General features: G+C 41.1%; 1 protein-coding gene across 5 annotated transcripts in view; it reads right to left on the bottom strand.

Annotated features, from left to right (window-relative positions):
- Positions 1 to 3,163: 3,163 nt before the first annotated feature.
- Positions 3,164 to 12,403, bottom strand: part of CYFIP1 (cytoplasmic FMR1 interacting protein 1) — a 124,757-nt gene continuing 115,517 nt past the window's right edge. For all 5 annotated transcript variants that reach the window (XM_054009016.1, XM_054008987.1, XM_054008997.1 and 2 more), the window contains 5 exons: positions 11,198 to 11,270; positions 9,810 to 9,904; positions 7,966 to 8,204; positions 6,939 to 7,086; positions 3,164 to 3,921 (listed from right to left, as the gene is read on the bottom strand). In XM_054009016.1, the coding sequence (XP_053864991.1) occupies positions 3,757 to 3,921; positions 6,939 to 7,086; positions 7,966 to 8,204; positions 9,810 to 9,904; positions 11,198 to 11,270 (720 nt within the window). In that variant the 3' untranslated portion in view covers positions 3,164 to 3,756. The remainder of the gene's footprint in view (positions 3,922 to 6,938; positions 7,087 to 7,965; positions 8,205 to 9,809; positions 9,905 to 11,197; positions 11,271 to 12,403) is intronic.

Below are 12,403 nucleotides of genomic sequence, written 5' to 3'. Positions count from 1 at the left end.
GAGAAGAGGTTGGAGCTGAAGCGCAGGCTAGTGCAGAATCCAATAGAATACCACTGGTTCTCAAAAGTTGAAGCCGAAACAGGCTTAGGTTTTGGAGCTGAGCCAGAGGGCCCATGACAGAGTTGGACGGATCCAACAAATCTGACATGTGAGATCTGGCATTCTAATAGCCTAACCCTGAAGAAGAGCTCCGTATAGCCTGAAAGCTTGTGTCTCTCTCACCAATAGAAGATGGTCCAACAAAAGATATTGCGTCCCTCACCTTGTCCCATCTAACAGTGTCGGTCTTTTCCCTTGTTGCCTTTTTTGGAACCTACAAAGCTGGAGCAAACGTGGCTCTAAGTTCAAAGGCAGGTGGTTTGGCCTTTCTCCACCAACAGTGCCTTCAAAACTCTGACTGCCTGAACCACAGGATCTGGAATAGGACCCAAGAAAGTTCCAGTTTCCTGGAATCTTTGAGGTGCTTTGACTTGCTGGAAGAAGTCACAGGAGCCAAAGCAGGTGTCTTAGGCGTTGGATCAGATGAGTGCCTGGAGCCTCATGTCCCTCTTTAAGAAGAAGCACTTACAATCTCTTCTGCCTCTCCTGGCAAGGTCTGGGCATGAAAATCCAACAGATGGAACATGCAGGAGAGTGTTCCTTGCCCTAGTAGTTCAGGTAATGTGGTCATCCAACGCCAGGAAGACAGCCAGGCATGAAGCACACCTCTTGAATACCAGCTCCTTCAATTCCACCATAAACCAGAACTGAGGTACCAGCTATACAACTCTCTTTATCAGTCAACTATAAACTACAGCTATCAAGACACTAAGAATGAAGAAAAGCCTGGATCTGAATGGACCAGAGCGGTTCATTTTACTTTGTCACAGCAGTAGTAGAGGGGGCTGTGACCCACACAACCTCACACACAGAATGTTCAGGAGTGCTGAGGGGAGCTGCAGGAGGGGGCAGGAGTGCTCTAATGGTAAGAACTGGTTGCACAAGGATCTACCATGAGGCACCACGAGGCTGTGTAATACCTAGACCCGGGACTATGCAGATCCACTTGAAGAACTTTCCCACTTATCCTCATTTTGCAGATGGAGAAAGACATTTAGAGGTTGAGGGTAGAAGTCCCAAAAGCACACAAGTGACTTAAGAGCTTAAATTCTATTGTCAAAAGACCTGGTCCACAAACACAAAACTGTTTTGGTTCAGAATAGTTAAAACTGCATCTACACGAGGGTTTGTACCAATTTACCAGATAAAAAGATGCCTTATCTTGGTATAGCTTATTCCTGTATAGGAAGGGAAATAAGCCATAAGCACTTCTATTATTTGTATTACTGTAGCACCTAGTAGCCCTAGCCAACCTATAACTGGGTTGTACTGTTTTAGCTGTACCAGTATAGTTACAGTGCTAGTGTGTGTGTGCAAACTCTTGTTACACTGAGACTTAGGCCCTTAAAAGTTTGTCAATTTTGAAGATTGAGCTTAAGGTGCTTTTGACATTTTACTCATGCCCACACAGGGTTTTGTTTTGTTTTTTTTTAAACCTACTAAAATCTTAGTGTGGATAAGGCAAGTTGCAGTTTTAACAGTAGTTGGTTGAAGGAAACTAGAATGTCCCTCCTAGGACTTACCATTGCCAGCTAACGTACAATTCGCATTTTGTCTCGTCCACAACAAGGATTTTAACACACACACACACACAAAGTTTCTTAGGAAAGTCAAGGCCTAGTTAAGGTATCACAGAGCAAGTCAGAGCCAGAAGCAGGATTAAAACTGTTCTCTGAGTAGGGGGCCACTTGAACTATAGTGCATCTCAGGCAAGTCACTTAACTTGCCAGTTTAAGTATTGGTGAAATGGAACATTGCCTCCTCTCCATCTTTGAGCGATCAGGATTGGTGGTGGTAGGGTACTTTGAAGAGCTAAAGACTTGGTTAGAAATTCCAGTAGAATTTTGAGGCGCAAAGCCCAGCACCAAGGAAGAGTGAGTTAGGCTGTAGTACCAAGGTAGAGTTTTATTGCATAGAGAGGGTATGCAAAATAAGGGAACTGCTGCAGGTGAATTACCTTCCCCTGTTTCCCAAACAGTAAACTACAGCCACCACACTCTTTCCCATCAGAAAAGATTAAGCAAAATTGAAGTGGGACATTTATATTCTAAAGCAACAGATCATGTGAACAGATGCACTGAAAAAAGGATAATTAAATCCAATTTAGTTATTCTGATGCAAGTTTGTGGGTAACCAGCCCTTAAACTGCCCCCATCCTCTTTTCTGCACAGAATTATTAAAAACTAGCTTATTCTTCTTTCATTCTAGTTTCTGTTCCCCCAAGAAAAAATTTCTCCTACAGATATTTAAGACTGTCTCAATGTCTTCTTAACCACTAGCCTCATCCCCCCTGCCTAGCTGACTATCACTTCCACACATTTCTGGACTCATTCCTTCTGGGGCTCCCAGCTTTTCAAGAGTCAGGACTTGAGAGCAGGGGCATAGGTCATGCTGTGCAGGCAGTCCAGGGAGAGGATGCACTAGAATTTGACTTTGTCCCTTTGTTTTGCTCTCCTCCATCATTGGTTTAAAGGGTTGTATCCTCAGATGTTCTTATAGCATACTGGGTAGAAAGCAGCTTCAATATCATTTGCAGATGTGACCTCTATCCAAGACATAGATAATTAGCCATTCATGCCCACTCTAGGAACATCTTACATGCTGTTACAACTGCTGGAAGAGTATTTGTGGAGACTGTACAATGTGACAAAGACATAACACCAGGTAAGTCCTGTATTGTTCACCAGTCAGACAGCAACAGGTCTTAAACACTTTCCAGGTGTGCCTAATCATGTTGCTTTAATATAATTTAAATATTCTCTCTTATAGTAATGATTATTATCATTAAATCTAAGCATGGTGATATAGGCTACAACAGTTCAGTGAATGGAAGGATCCCTTTCAAAAGATCATTTTAAACAGTGATTGCTTAACTTGGAAAGAAGACTTTTTGATTTTTAATAACCTTAAACTAGAAAATGAGTTCTGTATGATATCAGTTTTCAAAAAAAAAAAAAAAAAAAAGAGTGAACAGACCCCCCCCCACTGTGCTACTGCATTAAACTGATTCTTGTAAAAGTTCTGAGTGTAAACCACCTCCAAAGAATCATTGCCTAAAAAGTGAGAATTTTAATTAATGCCTTTATTTCCATAATTACTAATCACACAATGCAATTTAATTTTGCTAGGGAAAAAAAATCAAACTGATTAAAAAAATTATTCACAAAGCACCAGCAGGAACCTTCTTTTTATAAAGAGTAAGCAAGCAATTAATGCTTTTCTAATACATAAACAATTACAATGAATTTTTTTTAAATGTTTCTACAAAAAAACAAACTCGTTTTTTTAACCACCGTGACTAATATTTTGAGATGAGGGAAAAACAATCTGAATCAATCCAGTCTAAAATGATCACATCAGGTGAGGGATATAGAGGGGTTTGTAAGACAATAAGTTTTTTTTTTTTTTTTAAACACATTGCAGGCTTTTTATCACGGTATATAAAATTTTAGTCTAGAAAAATAAGTATGGACTGTATACCATTATTGTGCTTGGTGACTGAAAAAGACAAAGCACCACTATTCAAAAGGCACAGGAAATACTGAAATACAGATTAGGGTATATTCCTTACAAGGGTTTTTCTCTTCTTAAGCTTATAGCTTAACTAGGTGCAAAAGTACTGCCACTAAAGTAAAAAGTAAGGCTGTTTCTCCACACTTAGTTGCTGGCCAGAGACTGATGGATAGGGGGCTGGAAGCAGCGCACATGTTCCACTGGTGTACCTTCTCCATCACCAGACTTCATATACTTGTCCAAAGTAGTAATTATCTCATTGTTCAGGATCTGGAATTTGCGAATTCTCTCAACCATTTTCTTCAAAGGCTGCAATGTCAAAAACATACATTCAGAAAAGAAGTTTTGAGATTAAAATCAGAAACAGCCTTTGATAAAACCACTGACAGCAACTGCCTCAATCCAGCAGTCTTCTGCCAATTCAGCACCTCATGAACCAGTCTGGCTGACTCTGGTGATAAGTATGAGACAAAGTTTCTTGACACCTTAAATGACTGCTTCTTAGAGCAGCTAGTCCTGGAACCACAAGAGGAGAGGCAATTCTTGATTTAGTCCTATGTGGAGCACAGGATCTGGTCCAAGAGGTGAATATAGCTGAACTGCTTAGTAATAGTGACCATAATCTAATAAAATTTAACATCCCTGGGGGGCATGGAGAGGGAGACACCACAGCAGCCTACTATGGTAGCATTTAATTTCAGAAAGTGGAACTACACAAAACTGAGGACGTTAAACAGAAATTAAAAGGTACAGCACAAAAAGTGAAATCCCTGCAAAGAAACTTTTTAAAGACACCATAATAGAGGCTCAAATTAAATGTATACCCCCAAATTAAAAAACGGGACCAAAAAAGTGCCACCATGGCTAAACAACAAAGTAAAGGAAGTAGCTAGAGGCAAGAAGGTATCCTTTAAAAAGTGGAAGTTAAATCCTATTGAGGAAAATAGAACAGAGCATAAACTCTGGCAAATGTAAAATGTAAAAATATAATTAGGAAGGCCAAAAAAGAATTTGAAGAACTGCTAGCCAAAGACTCAATGTAACAGCAAAAAAACTTTTAAGTACATCAGAAGCCGGAAGCTGGCTAAACAACCAGTGGGGCCAGTGGACGATCGAGATGCTAAAGGAGCACTCAAAGAGGATAAGGCCATTGCGGAGAAATTTAAATGAATTCTTTGTATCGGTCTTCATGGCTGAGGATGTGAGGGAGATTCCCAAACCTGAGCCATTCTTTTTAGGTGACAAATCTGAGAAACTGTCCCAGATTGAGGTGTCATTAGAGAAGTTTTGGAACAAATTGATAAATTAAAAGGTAATAGGTCACCAGGACCAGATGGTATTCACCCAAGAGTTATGTAAATCAGCTTCTGTACCAGATGATTGTAGGATAATTAATGTGAGGCCAATTTTAATTAAAGGTTCCACAGGTGAGCCTGACAATTACAGGCCAATAAGCCTAACTTCAGTACCTGGCAAATTGGTTGAAAATAGAGTAAAGAACAGAATTGTCACACATAGATGAATACAATTTGTTGAGAAAGAGTCAACATGGTTTTTGTAAAGGGAAATCATGCCTCACCAATCTACTAAAATTCTTTGAGGGGGATCAACAAGCAGGTGGACAAGAGTGATCCAGTGGATATAGTGTACTTAGATTTTCAGGAAGCCTTTGACAAGGTCCCTCACCAAAGGCTTCTAAGCAAAGTAAGCTGTCCTGGGATAAGAGGGAAGGTCCTCTCCTGGATCAGTAACTGGTTAAAAGATAGAAAGGGTAGGAATAAACGGTCAGTTTCAGAATGGAGAGAGGTAAATAGTGGTGTCTCCCACGGGTCTGTACTGGGACCAGTGCTATTCAACATAGTCCTAAATGATCTGGAAAAAGGGGTAAACAATGAGGTGACGAAATTTGCTGATGATTCAAAACTATTCAAGATAGAGAAGTCCACTACAGACTGTGAAGAATTACAAAGGGATCTCAGAAAACTGGGTGACTGGGCAACAAAATGGCAGATGAAATTCTATGTTGATAAATGCAAAGTAATGCACATTGGAAAACATAATCCCAACTATACATATAAAATGATGGGGTCTAAATTAGCTGTTACCACACAAGAAAGAGATCTTGGAGTCCAAGCAATGTGCAGCGGCAGTCAAAAAAGCGAACAGAATGTTGGGAATCATTAAGAAAGGGATAGATAATAAGACAGAAAATATCATATTGCCTCTATATAAATCCATGGTTCGCCCACATCTTGAATACTGCGTGCAGATTGGGTTGCCCCATCTCAAAAATGATATATTGGAACTGGAAAAAGCACAGAAAAGAGACAGCTTCTATATGAGGAGAGATTAATAAGACGGGGACTTTTCAGCTTGGAAAAGAGATGATTAAGGGGGGGATATGATAGAGGTCCATAAAATCATGACTGATGTGGAGAAATTTAAATAAGGAAGTGTTATTTACTCATAATAAAAACTAAGGATCACTAAATTAATAGGCAGCAGATTTCAAAACAAACAAACAAACGGAAGTATTTCTTCACACAATGCACAGTCAACATCTGGAACTCTTTGCCAGAGGATGTTGTGAAGGCCAAGACTATAAAAGGGTTTAAAAAAGAACTAGATAAGTTCCTGGAGAACAGGTCCATCAACGGCTATTAGCCAGGATTGGCAGGGATGGTGACCCTAGTCTCTGTTTGCCAGAAGCTTGGAATGGGTGACGGGATGCATCACTCAATGATTACTGAGTTTTGTTCATCCCCTCTGGGGCACCTGGCATTGGCCACTGTCAAAAGAAGGATACTGGCGGCTGGATGGACCAGTGGTCTGACCCAGTATGGCCACCATCTGTAATGGAAAGAGGAAACAGTGCCAACTCTCTCAAGTCTGCCCCAATGGTGGGGTGTGGTCTGGGTAAGTTATGAATGTTTCCCAACCAGTGGTAGGTGCAAAAGTCCACTTAAAATTTTGTTTTTAAAGATCTACTTTGCTTATCAGAATTCCAGAAATAGGCCTTGGACATGGGGATTAGAACTTCAGTAGGACTAGCCCTGTTCTAAAGGTACGTATGTGCATCTAGATGGCACCATCTGTTTCATTAAATGTAAGAAAACCCATGTCACAATGAAAGGTAAAGGTTGGCTCAATTAAAATCCCAACCCTAACATAGGGTGCTACTAGCAAATGCTCTACTGCATAATCTTGGGCTTTGACTCCACTTTATACAGTCATGGTTACAGATACCATGCAGCCCCATGCAAATAATTCCATTTTTTTTCATACAAGTCATTGCGATGAGTACAAACCCAATGTTTTCAACATACCACATTCTTGATGACCTCATCTTTGCCATCATGCTTTTGTACTTTCAGTAAATGGTAGCAGAAATCCAACACATCAAAGCGACGCTGCTGTCCCAAAAGCACAATGATCATACAGCCAGCCCAGTGCAGCCCATCTCCAAAGCACTGTCTGTAATAGAGTACAAAGTCTATGAAAATTGTGTATTTCACCTAAAACGCCTAAGAACCAGTTAGCATGAAATACTGAGTCATCGGACATTTTCTCTTCAAAAAATAGGGGTCTAAAAAACTATGCATAAGATGTTTTCCAGGCTGAGGTTTAAAACCATGTCTTTTAGGATCATTTTCTATTAAATTAACAATATTTAGAAACTGCAAGCACTAGAAATGCTAAAAATCTTTATCCAATTTTAAGTTCTTCCAAAAATATTTGCTCCCCATTACTCTGCAGCAGTGCTACTGTCACATTAACCAACAGAACAAACTGACAGTGCCACACCATCACGTTTATTTGGTCTTTGTGGATTAAGGGACGCAATGTCCTAAGACTTCCCATCAACAACTGGACAGTGACAGGCAAATGATAGCTCCATCTTTCCTTCTGAAAACTGACAAACATAATGCTAAAAACTAAAGAACTGAAGATTGCAGGACACTAACTTCTGAATGCTCATTCCTGCTGCTAACCCACAGAAATAAGCAAGTACCGGATAAATTACTTATAAAAGTTATTTTACTTAAATTCAGCAACTGTAGTGGGTAAGCATCACTGGTGTGGAGAGGTGTACACTAGGATCTCTTTCTTATGGGACCTTTTATTATGTACCAACGTATTTAAAAGACATGATTTTTAAAAGATACAATTAATATCTGAGTTCCTGTGCTAACAGGCCCCCTCAGTCCCTTGTTCTTTGTTCTGTGCTTGCCTCACTGAGCTATCTCAGAAATATGAACACCAGCATTATGTTTTGTATCCCCACTTCTAGCTGGGAAATACAATAAAGTACTGTTGCAAACAAGTGCATAATTGGCAGCCTACGATACATACTCCACAGTAAATTCGTGTGTTCCCACAGGAATGCAGTACACAAACTGCATCGCGCTCCAGAGACGGTGAAATTCCACACATTCATCCACATGCATCACACCATTGCTGGGAAGGGGGCCACGCCAGATTGGGTCATCTAGGAAGGTCCGAATCCTGGTCAAGATGACCTCAAACATGGATAGACCACAGCAGAGGCGTTCCTTGGTCAGCAAATCTCCTTCCCTTGCTATTGCAATTTGCTAAGATTGAGAGGAGGAAATAAAAAGTGAATGAAACAGCATTTCAGATTAGTTATGGGGGAGGTGTGGTTTCTGTTTGAAAGCCCTATATTAGTGCAGGACAAAGCTGTATTAGGGTGTCATGCTGATCTAAAAACACAGCAAAGAAAAACCCACGGCTTGCCTGTGCCAGCCAGGTTGCGGGGGTCAGGCTGTGGAGCAGTTTCATAGCTGCATACACTTCTGGGCTCAGGCTAGAGCCCAAGCTCTGGGACTCTCCCACCCAGAAGTCTACACAGCAGTGAAACAGCCCCGCAGCCCGAGCCCTGTGAGCCCGAGTCGGCTGGCATGGGCCAGCGGTGGGTTTTAATTTGCTGTGTGGACATACCCCAAGAGTACTGTAAGACAGTTTACCTGCGTGCCCCAATTCCAGTTCTGCACTTCGCCTTGGAGCAGATGCATTGAGTGAATTCAGAATAGGTTGTTTAAACAAAAGCAGTATTACTAGCTGGGTCACTAGTTTTGACTTTTCTTTTTGAACCAGTGCTTTTAAGGTTTTAATACATTCATGAATTCTCCTGGGGTCAAGGGTCAAGTGGAAGCCAGAAAACACCAACCATGAAATATCTGGGTTAATTTTTTCACCCACTCAACGGAAGAGAAGCTTTTAAAGGCTTTCTGAGTGGAAAGGTCAGCCACTGCTGTACTGCGCCACGGTTTGCAAGGTTGTTTTTAACTGAAATGAGTCTGCTGTCCCTCCCTCACTTATTACTGACTCCCTGGCCTGCTGCTATCAGAGGCTGATGTGCTTCAAAGTGAGCATGAAGTGATCTGTACACCTGTAGTAAACTGAGATTTATAATCAATACTTGCTCTATTGTACCAGCTTGTGCCCTCCCATTGTAAGAACTCTGCAGTAGGGACCGGGTTGCTTGCTCAGCACAGCTCACCTAACTCTACCCATGGTGCTAAAAGTAGTCTGAACTCTATACTTAACAACATTTCCTTTTGGCCCCCCAAATTCCTATCTCTCAAGGAGAGTTTGTCAGCTGTTGAAGCAAATGGGGAATGAAACACACTCTACAAGGACACAGAGGAGAACGGCCTCTAGACAGCAAGAGTAGCTCCCGGACAAGGCATGGAGGAGGAAGAATGTTCTCTGTTGGTAATTCATTTTCCAGGAAAGCTCAGATCAAATAGAACAGTTGGTTTCCAAAAAGGTTCTGATTTTATCCAATTTGTTCACTGAATCACAAGAGAACAAATGACTTTTTTAAAAGGTCACAGAGCAAATCAGTTGCTTTTGGTGGAATTTGAACTGGGAGCCCCTTGTGTAAAGCAAAGGATTTGCACCCATTATATCACAATAGTGTACATGGAAATTAACACTTTAATCCTCTCCTGAAACCTAAAATGTCACTTTCTGCACTGTCCCAAACATTCAGACAATAAGCCACCTGTGCACACAAGCTGCTGACCAACTTTACTGAATCCATGGATTTACCAGAGGCCCTGTTGTGTGAATAATTTTTGTGTGAAATTTGTAATTCTGACATGGCTACTGATATTGTCAGGGTCTCCGGTTGCTTCTGCACTTATATTTCTGCATAAAATGTAAGACATTACCTGGGGTGTTCCTAATCTTTCAATCAGAGGAACAAGATGGAGTGGAGCATATTTTGATTCTAGTCTTTTCATTTTAGCATCAAGTCTTTCACCCTCTGAAAGAAAAAAACCCCCACATTATCCTTTAAAGTTAGGTGACTTCACTTTATAAACAATTAATATTGTGGTACAGAAATTCATGTTTTTGTTACAGTTTATTTTTGTCACAGTAGGAGTTGTGTGTGTAAATTATTCCTTTGGCAGGTAATTTCATTCAAAATGGCTTGCTTTTTCTTCAGTATGCAGTTTATTTGATGCACAGTATCCATTGACAGGTTTATTCCTTTAACAATGTTACATTATACATTCAAGTATAAAGAAACTAACTATACAGGCAAAAACTAACAGTGAAACTCATTTTGTTATTAACTACTTTCTGCCCTCAAAATAAGGCTCTTATGCTGTCTCTAACATACTTTGACTCCCACACATACTAAGCCAATTAATATTACCCTTATCACATGCAAAATACTTGCCTCCAGAGGATGGAGTTATAGTGAAGGTGTTTTATGTAGGGAAAGGTTAAAAAAAACAACCCCAAACCGGTGAGTAGGAAATGTTCTCTGGTGAGTGGGTGAATAAAATTTGCAATGATCTGGTTAGTCTGATGGCTGTCTACAGGGATCTGAGTAACTGCAATAAATCTGATAAGACTCTTTCACTTTGTTATTTATGTGAATCCTATGAGCAGAGGCACAGATAGATCTGCTGCTGCTGGTAGTGGGGCAGAAGTAGGAAAAGAGTAAGCCTGCCCCCTTCCCTCCCCCCCAGTGGTAGAAGGATAAAATGCGGGAACAGAAGCAGCTCACCTTCCAGCTGTCAGGAAGGGGCGAAGAGAAGACAGACTGGAAGGAACAAATCCTGCAAGGTAATTCAGCAAAGCATTTAAGCATGTGAAAAGTCTGTGGCAACCATGCATGTGGTTGTGCTTTGCTGGATCAGAGAGACAGTACTCAGCACCTTGCAGGATCCAGCCCTAAACCTCCCCATCCCCAAGTTTATTTTGCACACCTACAAGCCAAGGCTGATATGAAGGATGGGACCTCATAGCAAGTCCAGCATTCTTCAACCTCATCACCAAGTGGGGATGAGGCAGCGGTGGGCATATCACCAGTGTGCTGCACAGAGCGTTCTTGATCACCCCACCCCAGGGAGCCCTGGTTAATAGGCATAGGCCTTTTGCTAGTCTGTGTACTGTACAATTTTCAGGCTTGCAGATATTCAGGAATTTGCTGTCATTGCAAATGAATAGCGCTTGTGTAAGAAAGTTTCAGAATGATGAATTCACCAACAAGGAAGCAATAGCGAGGGTAATACTGATGGAGAACAAATGCTCGTCCAGCCCATACCTTTGACATGAACCCTTGGCAATATATTCTGGAACGGTGCAGCATGCAACAGGTCACACACTTCCTCTAGCGACTAGAACAAAAAGGAACAAGACGCATTTAGGAGTTAAAAAACAGCAGCATGTCAAGGGCACCAAAATCTGCTTCTAAAACCATGCGGACATTCTCTAACAAATAGTGGCTGACACCAGAGGGCACCAAGCACCTACAGTTAGAACAAACACATGGTGCTTTTGGCTCCATTTTCACAGAAGTACTTAGCAGCAATTTGGCTTCTGTGGGTTATCCTGGATTCACAAAGAGTTACAGCAACTCTACTCCCACCCAGAGTTGGCAGTTCTTAAAGGACAGAGGCTATTTATTGAAAAGGCGAATGCAGAATGAGGAAGTTCTGTGTTAAAGTGGCAGACAGATCCTGTGTAGACACACACAAATGTGAACAAAGCAGCGAGTCATGCTTTTATTTTTACCAACACTGTTTCCATAACCCATTATCACCCAGAAACATGTCTCCCAGAAAGAAAGTCTCAGATGCAGGAGACTAATGGCAAGGGAGAGGGGGGTCCCAGCATGGAACATTTCAAATCTTTAAAATATAAGGAATAAAAAAAATAAAATTGTTTCACAAATATTAAAAAAATATCCATGAAGTTGGATACGTTTGCTTCTGGAAATCCCTGTGTGTTCTCAGTGTATGAAACAGCCAAGAGCAGAAGCTGAGATCAGAGCTAGACTCATCTGAGGCCTCTTCAGAACAAAATTTGAGAAACAGTTATGTTTTCATTTTTATATTTCATTGACATTAATGGATTTAACAACCCCCACAGAGGAGAGACGACTTCATGTTCCATGACTTATTTCAGTCAAACACAGGGATCTGGCCCTTTTCCAAGGAAATTAAATAATTTACCCACAATGAGTAAAATTCTCTAACAGTCCATCTAATTAGATGCTGGTAGTAGTAGTAGTACTAGTAGTACATTTACATTGTGGTAGCACCCAAAGGCCTAATTGGGACTGGAGCCCCATGGTACTACTGGGCACTGTACACACATAGATAGGAGACAATCCCTGACCAGAGGTCTTACAATCTGAGAAAGACACAAGCAGATGAAGGGTAGGGCTCCAGGACACTAGAGGGTGTCACACACACAGTTGTTGCTTCTGTAGGTCAAGTACATTGCACAAACCAGGGGTGCCTTGGAT

This window comes from Malaclemys terrapin, chromosome 1 (genome assembly GCF_027887155.1).
Source record: "Malaclemys terrapin pileata isolate rMalTer1 chromosome 1, rMalTer1.hap1, whole genome shotgun sequence".
Taxonomy (NCBI): domain Eukaryota; kingdom Metazoa; phylum Chordata; order Testudines; family Emydidae; genus Malaclemys; species Malaclemys terrapin.
Note: the sequence above shows the minus strand (reverse complement) of the source record. Positions and strands in the feature narration are given on the sequence as shown.